General features: G+C 47.7%; 1 protein-coding gene across 1 annotated transcript in view; it reads left to right on the forward strand.

Annotated features, from left to right (window-relative positions):
- LOC133634264 (slit homolog 1 protein-like) overlaps positions 1–21661 on the forward strand; it is a 50439-nt gene extending 28778 nt beyond the window's left edge. The window contains exons 3-6 of the mRNA XM_062027392.1: positions 16434–16564; positions 18121–18275; positions 18381–18601; positions 21063–21661. Of these exons, the coding sequence (XP_061883376.1) occupies positions 16434–16564; positions 18121–18275; positions 18381–18601; positions 21063–21194 (639 nt within the window). The 3' untranslated portion in view covers positions 21195–21661. The remainder of the gene's footprint in view (positions 1–16433; positions 16565–18120; positions 18276–18380; positions 18602–21062) is intronic.
- The last annotated feature ends 895 nt before the right edge of the window (positions 21662–22556 follow it).

Genomic DNA, 22556 nt, shown 5'->3' on the forward strand with positions numbered 1-22556 from the left:
CCATCCGGTCCCCACAAGGCCCGACAACACAAAAGTGTGTTTACAGCCTGGTCCCCGCAAGGCCCGACAACACAAAAGTGTGTTTACAGCCAGCTCCCCACAAGGCCCGACAACACAAAAGTGTGTTTACAGCCAGGTCCCCACAAGGCCCGACAACACAAAAGTGTGTTTACAGCCATGGCCCCACAAGGCCCGACAACACAAAAGTGTGTTTACAGCCAGGTCCCCACAAGGCCCGACAACACAAAAGTGTGTTTACAGCCATGGCCCCACAAGGCCCGACAACACAAAAGTGTGTTTACAGCCAGGTCCTCACAAGGCCCGACAACACAAAACTGTGTTTACCATCCGGTCCCCACAAGGCCCGACAACACAAAAGTGTGTTTACAGCCTGGTCCCCACAAGGCCCGACTACACAAAAGTGTGTTTACCATCCGTTCCCCACAAGGCCCGACAACACAAAAGTGTGTTTACAGCCAGGTCCCCACAAGGCCCGACAACACAAAAGTGTGTTTACAGCCAGGTCCCCACAAGGCCCGACAACACAAAAGTGTGTTTACAGCCATGGCCCCACAAGGCCCGACAACACAAAAGTGTGTTTACAGCCAGGTCCCCACAAGGCCCGACAACACAAAAGTGTGTTTACAGCCATGGCCCCACAAGGCCCGACAACACAAAAGTGTGTTTACAGCCAGGTCCTCACAAGGCCCGACAACACAAAACTGTGTTTGCCATCCGGTCCCCACAAGGCCCGACAACACAAAAGTGTGTTTACAGCCAGGTCCCCACAAGGCCCGACAACACAAAAGTGTGTTTACAGCCTGGTCCCCGCAAGGCCCGACAACACAAAAGTGTGTTTACAGCCAGGTCCCCACAAGGCCCGACAACAGAAAAGTGTGTTTACAGCCTGGTCCCCGCAAGGCCCGACAACACAAAAGTGTGTTTAAAGCCTGGTCCCCACAAGGCCCGACGACACAAAAGTGTGTTTACAGCCAGGTCCCCACAAGGCCCGACAACACAAAACTGTGTTTACCATCCGGTCCCCACAAGGCCCGACAACACAAAAGTGTGTTTACAGCCTGGTCCCCACAAGGCCCGACAACACAAAACTGTGTTTACCATCCGGTCCCCACAAAGCCCGACAACACAAAAGTGTGTTTACAGCCTGGTCCCCACAAGGCCAGACTACACAAAAGTGTGTTTACCATCCGATCCCCACAAGGCCCGACAACACAAAAGTGTGTTTACAGCCAGGTCCCCACAAGGCCCGACAACACAAAAGTGTGTTTACAGCCAGGTCCCCACAAGGCCCTACAACACAAAAGTGTGTTTACAGCCAGGTCCCCACAAGGCCCGACAACACAAAAGTGTGTTTACAGCCTGGTCCCCGCAAGGCCCGACAACACAAAAGTGTGTTTACAGCCAGCTCCCCACAAGGCCCGACAACACAAAAGTGTGTTACAGCCAGGTCCCCACAAGGCCCGACAACACAAAAGTGTGTTTACAGCCATGGCCCCACAAGGCCCGACAACACAAAAGTGTGTTTACAGCCAGGTCCCCGCAAGGCCCGACAACACAAAAGTGTGTTTACAGCCTGGTCCCCGCAAGGCCAGACAACACAAAAGTGTGTTTACAGCCAGACCCCCGCAAGGCCCGACAACACAAAACTGTGTTTACCATCCGGTCCCCACAAGGCCCGACAACACGAAAGTGTGTTTACAGCCAGGTCCCCGCAAGGCCCGACAACACAAAAGTGTGTTTACAGCCTGGTCCCCGCAAGGCCCGACAACACAAAACTGTGTTTACAGCCAGGTCCCCAAAAGGCCAGACAACACAAAAGTGTGTTTACAGCCAGGTCCCCGCAAGGCCCGACAACACAAAAGTGTGTTTACAGCCAGGTCCCCACAAGGCCCCACAACACAAAAGTGTGTTTACAGCCTGGTCCCCGCAAGGCCAGACGACAAAAAAATGTGTGTTTACAGCCAGGTCCCCACAAGGCCTGACAACACAAAAGTGTGTTTACAGCCAGCTCCCCGCAAGGCCAGACAACACAAAAGTGTGTTTACAGCCTGGTCCCCACAAGGCCCGACAACACAAAAGTGTGTTTACAGCCAGGTCCCCACAAGGCCCGACAACACAAAACTGTGTTTGCCATCCGGTCCCCACAAGGCCCGACAACACAAAAGTGTGTTTACAGCCTGGTCCCCGCAAGGCCCGACAACACAAAAGTGTGTTTACAGCCAGGTCCCCACAAGGCCCGACAACACAAAACTGTTTACCATCCGGTCCCCACAAGGCCCGACAACACAAAAGTGTGTTTACAGCCTTGTCCCCACAAGGCCCGACAACACAAAACTGTGTTTACCATCCGGTCCCCACAAGGCCCGACAACACAAAAGTGTGTTTACAGCCTGGTCCCCACAAGGCCCGACTACACAAAAGTGTGTTTACCATCCGTTCCCCACAAGGCCCGACAACACAAAAGTGTGTTTACAGCCAGGTCCCCACAAGGCCCGACAACACAAAAGTGTGTTTACAGCCAGGTCCCCACAAGGCCCGACAACACAAAAGTGTGTTTACAGCCATGGCCCCACAAGGCCCGACAACACAAAAGTGTGTTTACAGCCAGGTCCTCACAAGGCCCGACAACACAAAACTGTGTTTACCATCCGGTCCCCACAAGGCCCGACAACACAAAAGTGTGTTTACAGCCATGGCCCCACAAGGCCCGACAACACAAAAGTGTGTTTACAGCCAGGTCCCCGCAAGGCCCGACAACACAAAAGTGTGTTTACAGCCAGGTCCCAGCAAGGCCCAACAACACAAAAGTGTGTTTACAGCCAGGTCCCCGCAAGGCCCGACAACACAAAAGTGTGTTTACAGCCTGGTCCCCGCAAGGCCAGACAACACAAAAGTGTGTTTACAGCCAGACCCCCGCAAGGCCCGACAACACAAAACTGTGTTTACCATCCGGACCCCACAAGGCCCGACAACACGAAAGTGTGTTTACAGCCAGGTCCCCGCAAGGCCCGACAACACAAAAGTGTGTTTACAGCCTGGTCCCCGCAAGGCCCGACAACACAAAAGTGTGTTTACAGCCAGGTCCCCAAAAGGCCAGACAACACAAAAGTGTGTTTACAGCCAGGTCCCCGCAAGGCCCGACAACACAAAAGTGTGTTTACAGCCAGGTCCCCACAAGGCCCGACAACACAAAACTGTGTTTACCATCCGGTCCCCACAAGGCCCGACAACACAAAAGTGTGTTTACAGCCTGGTCCCCGCAAGGCCCGACAACACAAAACTGTGTTTACCATCCGGTCCCCACAAGGCCCGACAACACAAAAGTGTGTTTACAGCCTGGTCCCCGCAAGGCCCGACAACACAAAAGTGTGTTTACAGCCAGCTCCCCACAAGGCCCGACAACACAAAAGTGTGTTTACAGCCAGGTCCCCACAAGGCCCGACAACACAAAAGTGTGTTTACAGCCATGGCCCCACAAGGCCCGACAACACAAAAGTGTGTTTACAGCCAGGTCCCCACAAGGCCCGACAACACAAAAGTGTGTTTACAGCCAGGTCCTCACAAGGCCCGACAACACAAAACTGTGTTTACCATCAGGTCCCCGCAAGGCCCGACAACACAAAAGTGTGTTTACAGCCAGGTCCCCGCAAGGCCCGACAACACAAAAGTGTGTTTACAGCCATGTCCCCACAAGGCCCGAAAACACAAAACTGTGTTTGCCATCCGGTCCCCACAAGGCCCGACAACACAAAAGTGTGTTTACAGCCAAGTCCCCGCAAGGCCCGACAACACAAAAGTGTGTTTACAGCCAGGCCCCCGCAAGGCCCGACAACACAAAACTGTGTTTACCATCCGGTCCCCACAAGGCCAGACAACACAAAAGTGTGTTTACAGTCTGGTCCCCGCAAGGCCAGACAACACAAAAGTGTGTTTACAGCCAGGTCCCCGCAAGGCCCGACAACACAAAAGTGTGTTTACAGCCAGGTCCCCGCAAGGCCAGACAACACAAAAGTGTGTTTACAGCCTGGTCCCCGCAAGGCCCGACAACACAAAAGTGTGTTTACAGCCAGGTCCCCGCAAGGCCCGACAACACAAAAGTGTGTTTACAGCCTGGTCCCCGCAAGGCCAGACAACACAAAAGTGTGTTTACAGCCAGACCCCCGCAAGGCCCGACAACACAAAACTGTGTTTACCATCCGGTCCCCACAAGGCCCGACAACACGAAAGTGTGTTTACAGCCAGGTCCCCGCAAGGCCCGACAACACAAAAGTGTGTTTACAGCCTGGTCCCCGCAAGGCCCGACAACACAAAAGTGTGTTTACAGCCAGGCCCCCAAAAGGCCAGACAACACAAAAGTGTGTTTACAGCCAGGTCCCCGCAAGGCCCGACAACACAAAAGTGTGTTTACAGCCAGGTCCCCACAAGGCCCCACAACACAAAAGTGTGTTTACAGCCTGGTCCCCGCAAGGCCAGACAACAAAAAAATGTGTGTTTACAGCCAGGTCCCCACAAGGCCCGACAACACAAAAGTGTGTTTACAGCCAGCTCCCCGCAAGGCCAGACAACACAAAAGTGTGTTTACAGCCTGGTCCCCACAAGGCCCGACAACACAAAAGTATGTTTACAGCCAGGTCCCCACAAGGCCCGACAACACAAAACTGTGTTTGCCATCCGGTCCCCACAAGGCCCGACAACACAAAAGTGTGTTTACAGCCTGGTCCCCGCAAGGCCCGACAACACAAAAGTGTGTTTACAGCCAGGTCCCCACAAGGCCCGACAACACAAAACTGTGTTTACCATCCGGTCCCCACAAGGCCCGACAACACAAAAGTGTGTTTACAGCCTGGTCCCCATAAGGCCCGACAACACAAAACTGTGTTTACCATCCGGTCCCCACAAGGCCCGACAACACAAAAGTGTGTTTACAGCCTGGTCCCCACAAGGCCCGACTACACAAAAGTGTGTTTACCATCCGTCCCCCACAAGGCCCGACAACACAAAAGTGTGTTTACAGCCAGGACCCCACAAGGCCCGACAACACAAAAGTGTGTTTACAGCCAGGTCCCCACAAGGCCCGACAACACAAAAGTGTGTTTACAGCCATGGCCCCACAAGGCCCGACAACACAAAAGTGTGTTTACAGCCAGCTTCTCACAAGGCCCGACAACACAAAACTGTGTTTACCATCCGGTCCCCACAAGGCCCGACAACACAAAAGTGTGTTTACAGCCATGGCCCCACAAGGCCCGACAACACAAAAGTGTGTTTACAGCCAGGTCCCCGCAAGGCCCGACAACACAAAAGTGTGTTTACAGCCAGGTCCCCGCAAGGCCCGACAACACAAAAGTGTGTTTACAGCCAGGTCCCCGCAAGGCCCGACAACACAAAAGTGTGTTTACAGCCAGCTCCCCACAAGGCCTGACAACACAAAAGTGTGTTTACAGCCAGACCCCCGCAAGGCCCGACAACACAAAACTGTGTTTACCATCCGGACCCCACAAGGCCCGACAACACGAAAGTGTGTTTACAGCCAGGTCCCCGCAAGGCCCGACAACACAAAAGTGTGTTCACAGCCTGGTCCCCGCAAGGCCCGACAACACAAAAGTGTGTTTACAGCCAGGTCCCCAAAAGGCCAGACAACACAAAAGTGTGTTTACAGCCAGGTCCCCGCAAGGCCCGACAACACAAAAGTGTGTTTACAGCCAGGTCCCCACAAGGCCCGACAACACAAAACTGTGTTTACCATCCGGTCCCCACAAGGCCCGACAACACAAAAGTGTGTTTACAGCCTGGTCCCCGCAAGGCCCGACAACACAAAAGTGTGTTTACAGCCAGGTCCCCACAAGGCCCGACAAAACAAAACTGTGTTTACCATCCGGTCCCCACAAGGCCCGACAACACAAAAGTGTGTTTACAGCCTGGTCCCCGCAAGGCCCGACAACACAAAAGTGTGTTTACAGCCAGCTCCCCACAAGGCCCGACAACACAAAAGTGTGTTTACAGCCAGGTCCCCACAAGGCCCGACAACACAAAAGTGTGTTTACAGCCATGGCCCCACAAGGCCCGACAACACAAAAGTGTGTTTACAGCCAGGTCCCCACAAGGCCCGACAACACAAAAGTGTGTTTACAGCCATGGCCCCACAAGGCCCGACAACACAAAAGTGTGTTTACAGCCAGGTCCTCACAAGGCCCGACAACACAAAACTGTGTTTACCATCCGGTCCCCACAAGGCCCGACAACACAAAAGTGTGTTTACAGCCAGGTCCCCACAAGGCCCGACTACACAAAAGTGTGTTTACCATCCGTTCCCCACAAGGCCCGACAACACAAAAGTGTGTTTACAGCCAGGTCCCCACAAGGCCCGACAACACAAAAGTGTGTTTACAGCCAGGTCCCCACAAGGCCCGACAACACAAAAGTGTGTTTACAGCCATGGCCCCACAAGGCCCGACAACACAAAAGTGTGTTTACAGCCAGGTCCCCACAAGGCCCGACAACACAAAAGTGTGTTTACAGCCATGGCCCCACAAGGCCCGACAACACAAAAGTGTGTTTACAGCCAGGTCCTCACAAGGCCCGACAACACAAAACTGTGTTTGCCATCCGGTCCCCACAAGGCCCGACAACACAAAAGTGTGTTTACAGCCAGGTCCCCACAAGGCCCGACAACACAAAAGTGTGTTTACAGCCTGGTCCCCGCAAGGCCCGACAACACAAAAGTGTGTTTACAGCCAGGTCCCCACAAGGCCCGACAACACAAAAGTGTGTTTACAGCCTGGTCCCCGCAAGGCCCGACAACACAAAAGTGTGTTTACAGCCTGGTCCCCACAAGGCCCGACGACACAAAAGTGTGTTTACAGCCAGGTCCCCACAAGGCCCGACAACACAAAACTGTGTTTACCATCCGGTCCCCACAAGGCCCGACAACACAAAAGTGTGTTTACAGCCTGGTCCCCACAAGGCCCGACAACACAAAACTGTGTTTACCATCCGGTCCCCACAAGGCCCGACAACACAAAAGTGTGTTTACAGCCTGGTCCCCACAAGGCCAGACTACACAAAAGTGTGTTTACCATCCGTTCCCCACAAGGCCCGACAACACAAAAGTGTGTTTACAGCCAGGTCCCCACAAGGCCCGACAACACAAAAGTGTGTTTACAGCCAGGTCCCCACAAGGCCCGACAACACAAAAGTGTGTTTACAGCCAGGTCCCCACAAGGCCCGACAACACAAAACTGTGTTTACCATCCGGTCCCCACAAGGCCCGACAACACAAAAGTGTGTTTACAGCCAGGTCCCCACAAGGCCCGACAACACAAAAGTGTGTTTACAGCCATGGCCTCACAAGGCCCGACAACACAAAACTGTGTTTGCCATCCGGTCCCCACAAGGCCCGACAACACAAAAGTGTGTTTACAGCCAGGTCCCCACAAGGCCTGACAACACAAAAGTGTGTTTACAGCCATGTCCCCACAAGGCCCGAAAACACAAAACTGTGTTTGCCATCCGGTCCCCACAAGGCCCGACAACACAAAAGTGTGTTTACAGCCAGGTCCCCGCAAGGCCCGACAACACAAAAGTGTGTTTACAGCCAGGCCCCCGCAAGGCCCGACAACACAAAACTGTGTTTACCATCCGGTCCCCACAAGGCCAGACAACACAAAAGTGTGTTTACAGCCAGACCCCCGCAAGGCCCGACAACACAAAACTGTGTTTACCATCCGGTCCCCACAAGGCCCGACAACACGAAAGTGTGTTTACAGCCAGGTCCCCGCAAGGCCCGCCAACACAAAAGTGTGTTTACAGCCTGGTCCCCGCAAGGCCCGACAACACAAAAGTGTGTTTACAGCCAGGTCCCCAAAAGGCCAGACAACACAAAAGTGTGTTTACAGCCAGGTCCCCGCAAGGCCCGACAACACAAAAGTGTGTTTACAGCCAGGACCCCACAAGGCCCCACAACACAAAAGTGTGTTTACAGCCAGGTCCCCACAAGGCCCGACAACACAAAACTGTGTTTGCCATCCGGTCCCCACAAGGCCCGACAACACGAAAGTGTGTTTACAGCCAGGTCCCCGCAAGGCCCGACAACACAAAAGTGTGTTTACAGCCTGGTCCCCGCAAGGCCCGACAACACAAAAGTGTGTTTACAGCCAGGTCCCCAAAAGGCCAGACAACACAAAAAGTGTGTTTACAGCCAGGTCCCCGCAAGGCCCGACAACACAAAAGTGTGTTTACAGCCAGGTCCCCACAAGGCCCCACAACACAAAAGTGTGTTTACAGCCTGGTCCCCGCAAGGCCAGACAACAAAAAAATGTGTGTTTACAGCCAGGTCCCCACAAGGCCAGACAACACAAAAGTGTGTTTACAGCCTGGTCCCCACAAGGCCCGACAACACAAAAGTGTGTTTACAGCCAGGTCCCCACAAGGCCCGACAACACAAAACTGTGTTTGCCATCCGGTCCCCACAAGGCCCGACAACACAAAAGTGTGTTTACAGCCTGGTCCCCGCAAGGCCCGACAACACAAAAGTGTGTTTACAGCCAGGTCCCCACAAGGCCCGACAACACAAAAGTGTGTTTACAGCCAGGTCCCCGCAAGGCCCGACAACACAAAAGTGTGTTTACAGCCTTGTCCCCACAAGGCCCGACAACACAAAACTGTGTTTACCATCCGGTCCCCACAAGGCCCGACAACACAAAAGTGTGTTTACAGCCTGGTCCCCACAAGGCCCGACTACACAAAAGTGTGTTTACCATCCGTTCCCCACAAGGCACGACAACACAAAAGTGTGTTTACAGCCAGGTCCCCACAAGGCCCGACAACACAAAAGTGTGTTTACAGCCATGGCCCCACAAGGCCCGACAACACAAAAGTGTGTTTACAGCCAGGTCCCCACAAGGCCCGACAACACAAAAGTGTGTTTACAGCCATGGCCCCACAAGGCCCGACAACACAAAAGTGTGTTTACAGCCAGGTCCTCACAAGGCCCGACAACACAAAACTGTGTTTGCCATCCGGTCCCCACAAGGCCCGACAACACAAAAGTGTGTTTACAGCCAGGTCCCCGCAAGGCCAGACAACACAAAAGTGTGTTTACAGCCTGGTCCCCACAAGGCCCGACAACACAAAACTGTGTTTACCATCCGGTCCCCACAAGGCCCGACAACACAAAAGTGTGTTTACAGCCTGGTCCCCACAAGGCCCGACTACACAAAAGTGTGTTTACCATCCGTTCCCCACAAGGCCCGACAACACAAAAGTGTGTTTACAGCCAGGTCCCCACAAGGCCCGACAAAACAAAAGTGTGTTTACAGCCAGGTCCCCACAAGGCCCGACAACACAAAAGTGTGTTTACAGCCAGGTCCCCACAAGGCCCGACAACACAAAACTGTGTTTACCATCCGGTCCCCACAAGGCCCGACAACAAAAAAGTGTGTTTACAGCCTGGTCCCCACAAGGCCCGACAACACAAAAGTGTGTTTACAGCCATGGCCCCACAAGGCCCGACAACACAAAAGTGTGTTTACAGCCAGGTCCTCACAAGGCCCGACAACACAAAAGTGTGTTTACAGCCAGGTCCCCACAAGGCCCGACAACACAAAAGTGTGTTTACAGCCAGGTCCCCACAAGGCCCGACAACACAAAACTGTGTTTAACATCCGGTCCCCACAAGGCCCGACAACACAAAAGTGTGTTTACAGCCAGGTCCCCGCAAGGCCCGACAACACAAAAGTGTGTTTACAGCCTGGTCCTCGCAAGGCCCGACAACACAAAAGTGTGTTTACAGCCAGGTCCCCAAAAGGCCAGACAACACAAAAGTGTGTTTACAGCCAGGTCCCCGAAAGGCCCGACAACACAAAAGTGTGTTTACAGCCAGGTCCTCAAAAGGCCCGACAACACAAAACTGTGTTTACCATCCGGTCCCCACAAGGCCCGACAACACAAAAGTGTGTTTACCATCCGGTCCCCACAAGGCCCGACAACACAAAAGTGTGTTTACAGCCATGGCCCCACAAGGCCCGACAACACAAAAGTGTGTTTACAGCCAGGTCCCCGCAAGGCCCGACAACACAAAAGTGTGTTTACAGCCTGGTCCCCGCAAGGCCCGACAACACATAAGTGTGTTTACAGCCAGGTCCCCAAAAGGCCAGACAACACAAAAGTGTGTTTACAGCCAGGTCCCCGAAAGGCCCGACAACACAAAAGTGTGTTTACAGCCAGGTCCCCACAAGGCCCGACAACACAAAAGTGTGTTAACAGCCAGTTCCCCGCAAGGCCAGACAACACAAAAGTGTGTTTACAGCCTGGTCCCCACAAGGCCCGACAACACAAAAGTGTGTTTACATCCTGGTCCCTGCAAGGCCCGACAGCACAAAAGTGTGTTCACGGCCAGGTCCCCGCAAGGCCCGACAACACAAAAGTGTGTTTACAGCCATGGCCCCACAAGGCCCGACAACACAAAAGTGTGTTTACAGCCAGGTCCTCACAAGGCCCGACAACACAAAAGTGTGTTTACAGCCATGGCCCCACAAGGCCCGACAACACAAAAGTGTGTTTACAGCCAGGTCCCCGCAAGGCCCGACAACATAAAAGAGTGTTTACAGCCAGGTCCCCGCAAGGCCCGACAACACAAAAGTGTGTTTACAGCCATGTCCCTACAAGGCCCGAAAACACAAAACTGTGTTTGCCATCCGGTCCCCACAAGGCCCGACAACACAAAACTGTGTTTGCCATCCGGTCCCCGCAAGGCCCGACAACACAAAAGTGTGTTTACAGCCAGGCCCCCGCAAGGCCCGACAACACAAAACTGTGTTTACCATCCGGTCCCCACAAGGCCCGACAACACAAAAGTGTGTTTACCATCCGGTCCCCACAAGGCCCGACAACACAAAAGTGTGTTTACCATCCGGTCCCCACAAGGCCCGACAACACAAAAGTGTGTTTACAGCCAGGTCCCCACAAGGCCAGACAACACAAAAGTGTGTTTACAGCCTGGTCCCCGCAAGGCCCGACAACACAAAAGTATGTTTACAGCCAGGTCCCCGCAAGGCCAGACAACACAAAAGTGTGTTTACAGCCAGACCCCCGCAAGGCCCGACAACACAAAACTGTGTTTACCATCCGGTCCCCACAAGGCCCGACAACACGAAAGTGTGTTTACAGCCAGGCCCCCGCAAGGCCCGACAACACAAAACTGTGTTTACAGCCAGGCCCCCGCAAGGCCCGACAACACAAAACTGTGTTTACCATCCGATCCCCACAAGGCCCGACAACACAAAAGTGTGTTTACCATCCGGTCTCCACAAGGCCCGACAACACAAAAGTGTGTTTACAGCCTGGTCCCCGCAAGGCCCGACAACACAAAAGTGTGTTTACAGCCAGGCCCCCGCAAGGCCCGACAACACAAAACTGTGTTTACCATCCGGTCCCCACAAGGCCCGACAACACAAAAGTGTGTTTACAGCCATGTCCCCGCAAGGCCAAACAACACAAAAGTGTGTTTACAGCCTGGTCCCCGCAAGGCCCGACAACACAAAAGTGTGTTTACAGCCAGGTCCCCGCAAGGCCCGACAACACAAAAGTGTGTTTACAGCCAGGTCCCCGCAAGGCCCGTCAACACAAAAGTGTGTTTACAGCCATGGTACCCACAAGGCCCGACAACACAAAAGTGTGTTTACCATCCGGTCCCCACAAGGCCCGACAACACAAAAGTGTGTTTACAGCCTGGTCCCCGCAAGGCCCGACAACACAAAAGTGTGTTTACAGCCTGGTCCCCGCAAGGCCCGACAACACAAAAGTGTGTTTACAGCCAGGTCCCCACAAGGCCAGACAACACAAAAGTGTGTTTACAGCCTGGTCCCCGCAAGGCCAGACAACACAAAAGTGTGTTTACAGCCATGTCCCCGCAAGGCCAGACAACACAAAAGTGTGTTTACAGCCAGACCCCCGCAAGGCCCGACAACACAAAACTGTGTTTCCCATCCGGTCCCCACAAGGCCCGACAACACGAAAGTGTGTTTACAGCCAGGCCCCCGCAAGGCCCGACAACACAAAACTGTGTTTACAGCCAGGCCCCCGCAAGGCCCGACAACACAAAAGTGTGTTTACAGCCTTGTCCCCACAAGGCACGACAACACAAAAGTGTGTTCACCATCCGGTCCCCACAAGGCCAGACAACACAAAAGTGTGTTTACAGCCTGGTCCCCGCAAGGCCCGACAACACAAAAGTGTGTTTACAGCCAGGCCCCCGCAAGGCCCGACAACACAAAACTGTGTTTACCATCCGGTCCCCACAAGGCCAGACAACACAAAAGTGTGTTTACAGTCTGGTCCCCGCAAGGCCAGACAACACAAAAGTGTGTTTACAGCCAGGTCCCCGCAAGGCCCGACAACACAAAAGTGTGTTTACAGCCAGGTCCCCGCAAGGCCAGACAACACAAAAGTGTGTTTACAGCCAGGCCCCCGCAAGGCCCGACAACACAAAACTGTGTTTACCATCCGGTCCCCACAAGGCCAGACAACACAAAAGTGTGTTTACAGTCTGGTCCCCGCAAGGCCAGACAACACAAAAGTGTGTTTACAGCCAGGTCCCCGCAAGGCCCGACAACACAAAAGTGTGTTTACAGCCAGGTCCCCGCAAGGCCCGACAACACAAAAGTGTGTTTATAGCCTGGTTCCCGCAAGGCCAGACAACACAAAAGTGTGTTTACAGCCAGACCCCCGCAAGGCCCGACAACACAAAACTGTGTTTACCATCCGGTCCCCACAAGGCCCGACAACACGAAAGTGTGTTTACAGCCAGGTCCCCGCAAGGCCCGACAACACAAAAGTGTGTTTACAGCCTGGTCCCCGCAAGGCCCGACAACACAAAAGTGTGTTTACAGCCAGGTCCCCGCAAGGCCCGACAACACAAAAGTGTGTTTACAGCCAGGTCCCCGCAAGGCCCGACAACACAAAAGTGTGTTTATAGCCTGGTTCCCGCAAGGCCAGACAACACAAAAGTGTGTTTACAGCCAGACCCCCGCAAGGCCCGACAACACAAAACTGTGTTTACCATCCGGTCCCCACAAGGCCCGACAACACGAAAGTGTGTTTACAGCCAGGTCCCCGCAAGGCCCGACAACACAAAAGTGTGTTTACAGCCTGGTCCCCGCAAGGCCCGACAACACAAAAGTGTGTTTACAGCCAGGTCCCCACAAGGCCAAACAACACAAAAGTGTGTTTACAGCCTGGTCCCCGCAAGGCCCGACAACACAAAACTGTGTTTACCATCCGGTCCCCACAAGGCCCGACAACACAAAAGTGTGTTTACAGCCATGGTACCCACAAGGCCCGACAACACAAAAGTGTGTTTACAGCCTGGTCCCCACAAGGCCCGACAACACAAAAGTGTGTTTACAGCCAGGTCCCCACAAGGCCCGACAACACAAAACTGTGTTTACCATCCGTCCCCACAAGGCCCGACAACACAAAACTGAGTTTACCATCCGGTCCCCACAAGGCCCGACAACACAAAAGTGTGTTTACAGCCTGGTCCCCACAAGGCCCGACAACACAAAAGTGTGTTTACAGCCAGCTCCCCACAAGGCCCGAAAACACAAAAGTGTGTTTACAGCCTGGTCCCCGCAAGGCCAGACAACACAAAAGTGTGTTTACAGCCAGGTCCCCGCAAGGCCCGACAACACAAAAGTGTGTTTACAGCCATGTCCCCACAAGGCCCGAAAACACAAAAGTGTGTTTACCATCCGGTCCCCACAAGGCCCGACAACACAAAAGTGTGTTTACAGCCAGGTCCCCACAAGGCCCGACAACACAAAAGTGTGTTTACAGCCATGTCCCCACAAGGCCCGAAAACACAAAAGTGTGTATACCATCCGGTCCCCACAAGGCCCGACAACACAAAAGTGTGTTTACAGCCAGGTCCTCACAAGGCCCGACAACACAAAACTGTGTTTACCATCCGGTCCCCACAAGGCCCGACAACACAAAAGTGTGTTTACAGCCATGGTACCCACAAGGCCCGACAACACAAAAGTGTGTTTACAGCCTGGTCCCCACAAGGCCCGACAACACAAAAGTGTGTTTACAGCCAGGTCCCCACAAGGCCCGAAACACAAAACTGTGTTTACAGCCAGGTCCCCGCAAGGCCAGACAACACAAAAGTGTGTTTACAGCCAGGTCCCCGCAAGGCCAGACAACACAAAACTGTGTTTACAGCCAGGTCCCCGCAAGGCCCAACAACACAAAAGTGTGTTTACAGCCAGGTCCCCACAAGGCCAGACAACACAAAAGTGTGTTTACAGCCAGGTCCCCGCAAGGCCAGACAACACAAAAGTGTGTTTACAGCCAGGTCCCCACAAGGCCCGACAACACAAAAGTGTGTTTACAGCCATGGCCCCACAAGGCCCGACAACACAAAAGTGTGTTTACAGCCAGGTCCTCACAAGGCCCGACAACACAAAACTGTGTTTACCATCCGGTCCCCGCAAGGCCAGACAACACAAAAGTGTGTTTACAGCCAGGTCCCCGCAAGGCCCGACAACACAAAAGTGTGTTTACAGCCATGTCCCCACAAGGCCCGAAAACACAAAAGTGTGTATACCATCCGGTCCCCACAAGGCCCGACAACACAAAAGTGTGTTTACAGCCAGGTCCTCACAAGGCCCGACAACACAAAACTGTGTTTACCATCCGGTCCCCACAAGGCCCGACAACACAAAAGTGTTTTTACCATCCGGTCCCCACAAGGCCCGACAACACAAAAGTGTGTTTACAGCCATGGCCCCACAAGGCCCGAAAACACAAGAGTGTGTTTACAGCCAGGTCCCCGCAAGGCCCGACAACACAGAAGTGTGTTTACAGCCAGGTCCCCGCAATGCCCGACAACACAAAAGTGTGTTTACAGCCAGGTCCCTGCAAGGCCCGACAACACAAAAGTGTGTTTACAGCCTGGTCCCCGCAAGGCCCGACAACACAAGAGTGTGTTTACAGCCAGGTCCCCGCAAGGCCAGACAACACAAAAGTGTGTTTACAGCCAGGTCCCCACAAGGCCCGACAACACAAAAGTGTGTTTACAGCCAGGTCCCCACAAGGCCCGACAACACAAGTGTGTTTACAGCCAGGTCCCCGCAAGGCCCGACAACACAAAAGTGTGTTTACAGCCTGGTCCCCGCAAGGCCCGACAACACAAAAGTGTGTTTACAGCCAGGTCCCCGCAAGGCCCGAAACACAAAACTGTGTTTACAGCCAGGTCCCCGCAAGGCCAGACAACACAAAAGTGTGTTTACAGCCAGGTCCCCGCAAGGCCAGACAACACAAAACTGTGTTTACAGCCAGGTCCCCGCAAGGCCCAACAACACAAAAGTGTGTTTACAGCCAGGTCCCCACAAGGCCAGACAACACAAAAGTGTGTTTACAGCCAGGTCCCCGCAAGGCCAGACAACACAAAAGTGTGTTTACAGCCAGGTCCCCACAAGGCCCGACAACACAAAAGTGTGTTTACAGCCATGGCCCCACAAGGCCCGACAACACAAAAGTGTGTTTACAGCCAGGTCCTCACAAGGCCCGACAACACAAAACTGTGTTTACCATCCGGTCCCCGCAAGGCCAGACAACACAAAAGTGTGTTTACAGCCAGGTCCCCGCAAGGCCCGACAACACAAAAGTGTGTTTACAGCCATGTCCCCACAAGGCCCGAAAACACAAAAGTGTGTATACCATCCGGTCCCCACAAGGCCCGACAACACAAAAGTGTGTTTACAGCCAGGTCCTCACAAGGCCCGACAACACAAAACTGTGTTTACCATCCGGTCCCCACAAGGCCCGACAACACAAAAGTGTTTTTACCATCCGGTCCCCACAAGGCCCGACAACACAAAAGTGTGTTTACAGCCATGGCCCCACAAGGCCCGAAAACACAAGAGTGTGTTTACAGCCAGGTCCCCGCAAGGCCCGACAACACAGAAGTGTGTTTACAGCCAGGTCCCCGCAATGCCCGACAACACAAAAGTGTGTTTACAGCCAGGTCCCTGCAAGGCCCGACAACACAAAAGTGTGTTTACAGCCTGGTCCCCGCAAGGCCCGACAACACAAGAGTGTGTTTACAGCCAGGTCCCCGCAAGGCCAGACAACACAAAAGTGTGTTTACAGCCAGGTCCCCACAAGGCCCGACAACACAAAAGTGTGTTTACAGCCAGGTCCCCACAAGGCCCGACAACACAAGTGTGTTTACAGCCAGGTCCCCGCAAGGCCCGACAACACAAAAGTGTGTTTACAGCCTGGTCCCCGCAAGGCCCGACAACACAAAAGTGTGTTTACAGCCAGGTCCCCGCAAGGCCCGACAACACAAGTGTGTTTACAGCCAGGTCCCCACAAGGCCCGACAACACAAAAGTGTGTTTTGTGTCCCAGGTGTCCACTGCAGAGGACAACGGCGTGTTGCTGTACAACGGGGACAACGAGCCCATCGCCGTGGAGCTGCACCAAGGTCACGTCAGGGTCACCTACGATCCCGGGAACCAGGCCGCCGCCGCCATCTACAGGTGCAAACATCGCTGCGTCTCTACATCACACACGTCCTCCATCAGTTCGGGTGTTTGGCCGCTGACAAGCACAAAAAATATCCATGTACCTTCTTTTAACTTTTTAGCTACCTTTTATTTACCTTCTTTTACCTTCTGTTTAACTTGTTTGCCTTCTTTTACCTTTTATGTACCGCCCTTTACCTTTTAGTGACCTTTTTAAAGAGTATTTACCTTCTTTTACTTTACATTTAACTTGATTTCCCTTTAATTTACCCTCTACTACAATTATTTATCTTTTTTCACCTTTTATTTAACACATTTACCTTCTATTTACCTGATTTTTACCTTTTATTTACCTTATTTTACCCTCTGTTAACTTTTTTTTACCTTGTTTTACCTTTTATGTACCTACTTTTAACTTTTCAGTTACCTTTTATTTACCTTATTTTACCTTCTGTTTAACTTGTTTGCCTTCTTTTACCTTTTATGTACCTCTTCTTACCTTTTAGTTACCTTTTTAAAGAGTGTTTACCTTCTTTTACTTTATATTTAACTTGATATCCCTTTAATTTACCATCTATTACATTCATTGACCTTTTATTTAACATGTTTTTACCTTCTATTTACCTGTTTAAACTTTTCATTAACTTTATATTTACCTTTCATTTACCTTTTATTCACCTATGTACCTTTTTTCACCTTTTATTTAACATGTTTACCTTCTATTTACCTCATTTTAACCTTTTTTGTAACTTATTTTACCTTCTGTTTAACTTGTTTACCTTCTTTTACCTTTTAATATACCTCCTTTTACCTTTTTGTTACCGTTTTTAAATAGTATTTATCTTCTTTTACTTTATATTTAACTTGATTTCCTTTTAACTTACCATCTACTACAATTATTTACCTTTTTTCACCTTTTATTTAACACATTTACCATCTATTTACCTGCTTTTTACCTGTTATTTACCTTCTTTTACCCTCTGTTTACCTGCTTTTACCTTCTGTTTACCTTTTTTACCTTGTTTTATCTTTTATGTACCTTCTTTGAACTTTTCAGTTACCTTTTATTTACCTTATTTTACCTTGTGTTTAACTTGTTTGCCTTCTTTTACCTTTTATGTACCTTCTTTTACCTTTTAGTTACCTTTTTAAATAGTATTTACCTTCTTTTACTTTATATTTGACTTGATTTTCCTTTAATTTACCGTCTATTACATTTATTGACCTTGTATTCAACATGTTTTACCTTCTATTTACCTGCTTTTACTTTTCATTAACTTTTTATTTACCTTTTATTCACCTTCTATTTAACTTGTTTTATCTTGACAAGCTAAGCAGCATAAAAACTAAAGCTTTGATTGGCTGACTGGTGTCGTGTGGGCGGGGCTTCAATGTCAATCTATTTCCTGTGTGCATACATTTATTCATATTACTATACATGTACTAATATTACTAAACATTAATTAATAGTACTATATATTTACTCATATTTACTTACCTCATGTGTTCATTGCCCCGCCCACAGTGACATCATCGATGACGTCACATGTTTGTTTTTCCCTCGCTGACAGCACGGAGACGGTCAATGACGGCCGCTTCCACACTGTGGAGCTGCTGACCTTCAACCAAATGGTCAACCTGTCGGTGGACGGCGGCCAGCCCACCACGCTCGACAGTCGGGGGCGGAGCCAGGCGGCCATGGTGGAGGCCCCCCTCTATGTGGGAGGTAAGAGTGGGCGGGGCCTCTTTCTCTCTTAAACCTGAAAGAAAATACATGTCAAAATATAGATCAACTCATAAAATATTGATTTATTGGCTCATTATTAATCAGGTATGCCGGAGGAGGTGATTCCCGCCTCCCTGTCTCTGTCCTCGCCCAGCGCCAACGTGTCCAACGTGTCCAGCTTGCACGGATGCATCCGGAACCTTTACATCAACCACGAGCTGCAGGACTTCACGCGCGGGCACATGAAGGCGGGCGTGGTGCCAGGATGCCAGGCCTGCAGGAAGCTCTTCTGTCTGCACGGCGTCTGCCAGCCCAACGAAGCGCAGGTGAGACGCATCGACCAATCAGCACACGCCTTCCACAGTAGCCAATCAGAGCATGCTTGGACTTCCTATTGAACATTATTATCATCGTTATTATTGTTATTATTATTATTACTATTAGTATTGTTGTTGTTATTGTTGTTATTATTATTATTATTATTAATGGTTATATTATTATTATTATTATTATCATTATTGTTAGCTATTGTTATTATTGTTGTTATTATTATTAATATTATTGTTATTATTATTGTAGTTGTTGTTATTAATAATAATACGTATATTAATATATTATTATTATTATTATTACAATAATATTATTATTATCATTAGTATTAACAATAATAATAATAACAATAACTAACAACAACAATAATAATAATAATAATATTAATAATAATAATATTATTATTATTGTTATTGTTGTTATTATTATTATTATTAATGGTTATATTATTATTATTATCATTATTATTATTATTGTTAGCTGTTTTTATTATTGTTGATATTATTATTAATATCATTGTTGTTATTATTAGTATTATTGTTGTTGTTAATAATAATAATAAGAATATTATTATTATTATTATTATACATTATATTATTATTATAATAATAATATTGTTATGATTAAAAACAACAATAATAACCATAATAATAATAATAACAATAACTAACAATAATATTATTGTTATTGTTATTGTAAGTATTGTTATTGTTGTTATTATTGTTATTATTAATGGTTATATTATTATTTTTATTATCATTATTATTGTTATTGTTGTTGTTATTATTATTATTTTGTTGTTAATAATAATGATAATAATAATAATAATATTATTATTATTATTAATATTATATATTGTATTATTATTAATATTATATATTATATTATTATTATTATAACAACAACAATAATAATAATAATAACAATAGCTAACAATAATAATAATATATTCAATAATAATAATAACAATAATAATAATAATAATATTAGTATTATTATTATTGTTATTGTTGTTACTACACCGTTTGGAATAATTTATGTTTGCTTGTTGTTGAAATCAACATTTAAAAAAATGAAAATCCTGATCTACTAATAATGTTATATTAACACAATAATAATAATTATGATGATGATGATAATTATAATATAGTAATAATAATAGGAAGAATTATGATGATAATAATGATATGTTAATAATGATAATGATCTTTATGATATTAAATGATGATGATAATGATGATAATAATCATAGATTTATGAATAATGTAATGGTGATGATGACTATATAATCATAATGATAATAATAATAATGGCAATGGCAATTATAATAATGATAATAATTAATAATGATTATGAGAATAATGATGATGATAAAATGATTCTAGCAATGATAGTGATCATATTAATGATGATGATAATGTTGATAGTAAATATAAAAGTCATAATGATGATGATAAAAATGATGATAATAATAGCAATAATAATAAAGATGATAATAGTAAAAATGACGATAATAATGAAATGATGATAATAAAAACTATAATAATGATGATGATGATGATGATAGTAATATTGATGATAATAAAGATGATCTTGATGATAATTACAATTATAATGATGATGATGATATAGATGATGATAAACATTATGATGATGATAATACTAATAACCTGCGATGAGGTGGCGACTTGTCCAGGGTGTACCCCGCCTTCCGCCCGATTGTAGCTGAGATAGGCTCCAGCGCCCCCGCGACCCCGAAAGGAATAAGCGGTACAAATGTTTGGATGGATAATACTAATAACGATAAAATAATAAAATGATGATAAGAATAACAAAAAGTTATGACGATGATAAAATAATGATGATAACAATAATGATAATAAAGAACTATGATAATAATACTGATACAGAAGATTATCATAAGTACTAATGATAATGGCAATAAAAATGATGACATAATAAAAAAGGATGACAATAATTATGATGATAATGATGAAAAAAGATGATGCGAGTATAATAATATTGATGATAAGAAACATGATGATAATAGTATAATGCCAATAAATAAAATGATGATGATAACAATGTTAGCAAAAATAATAATACAAATGATAATGATAGTAAAAAGTTATGATTAAAATGAGGTTATAAATAATTCTAATACTAATGATTATAATAATGATGATAATATTGGGGATGATGGTTATATGCATGATAATAATGATGATGATTTTAATGAAGATAACAATTTATGATAATAAAAATCATGGTGACATTAATATTGATAATGGTTATGCTGTTAATAAAAATGATGAAATAATGATAAAATGATGTGTGTGTGTGTGTGTGTGTGCTTGTGCGTGTGTGTGCTTGTGCGTGTGTGTGCTTGTGCGTGCGTGTGTGCGTGCGTGCGTGTGTGTGTGTGTGTGTGTGTGTGTGTGTGTGTGTGTGTTTTAGGGACCTGAGTGTCTCTGCCAGTCTGGTTGGAGCGGGCCACACTGTGACCAGCCAATCACAGGAGGCCACACTGGGGCAGTGGGCGTGGCCTCCACAGCAGCTGCTGTGGGTCCATGTGAAGGCAGCAAGTGAGTGTGACGTCATCATCATCTTCCTCGTCATTGTCATCATCATCGTCATCTTCATCATCACCACAAAAATCAACATCATCATCTTCCTCATCATAATCATCATCATCATCATCATCATCATCACCTCAATCATTATCATCATCATCATCTTCCTCATCATCACCACAATCATCATCATCATCATCATCTTCCTCATCATCACCATAATCATCATCATTATCTTCCTCATCGTCAACATCTTCATCATCATCATCACCACAATCATCAACATCATTATCATCATTGGCATCATCATCTTCCTCATCATCACCATAATATTATCATCTTCCTCATCATCATCACCTCAATCATTATCATCATCTTCCTCACCACCACAATCATCATCATCCTCATCGTCAACATAATTTTCCTCATCATCACCACAATCATCATCATCATCATCATCATTGGCATCATCGTCTTCCTCATCATCACATAATCATCATAGTCATCATCATCTTCCTCATCGTCGACATCATCTTCCTCATCATCATCATCACCACAATCATCATCATCATCATTGGCATCATCATCTTCCTCATCATCACCATAATCATCATCCTCATCATCATCGTTCTCATCGTCATCATCATCTTCCTCATCGTCGACATCATCTTCCTCATCATCATCATCACCACAATCATCATCATCATTGGCATCATCATCTTCCTCATCATCACCATAATCATCATCCTCATCATCATCATCACCACAATCATCATCATCATTGGCATCATCATCACCATAATCATCATCCTCATCATCATCTTCCTCATCGTCATCATCATCTTCATCATCTTTCTCATCTTCATCATCATCTTCCTCATCATCACCATAATCATCATCCTCATCATCATCTTCCTCATCGTCATCATCATCTTTCTCATCTTCATCATCATCTTCCTCATCATCACCATAATCATCATCCTCATCATCATCGTCCTCATCGTCGACATCATCTTCCTCATCATCATCATCACCACAATCATCATCATCATTGGCATCATCATCACCATAATCATCATCCTCATCATCATCTTCCTCATCGTCATCATCATCTTCATCATCTTTCTCATCTTCATCATCATCTTCCTCATCATCACCATAATCATCATCCTCATCATCATCTTCCTCATCGTCGACATCATCTTCCTCATCATCATCATCACCACCATCATCATCATTGGCATCATCATCACCATAATCATCATCCTCATCATCATCATCATCATCACCACAATCATCATCATCTTTCTCATCTTCCTCATCATCACCATAATCATCATCTTCCTCATCGTCATCATCATCTTCCTCATCATCATCA

Source organism: Entelurus aequoreus, linkage group LG18 (genome assembly GCF_033978785.1).
Source record: "Entelurus aequoreus isolate RoL-2023_Sb linkage group LG18, RoL_Eaeq_v1.1, whole genome shotgun sequence".
Taxonomy (NCBI): Eukaryota; Metazoa; Chordata; class Actinopteri; order Syngnathiformes; family Syngnathidae; genus Entelurus; species Entelurus aequoreus.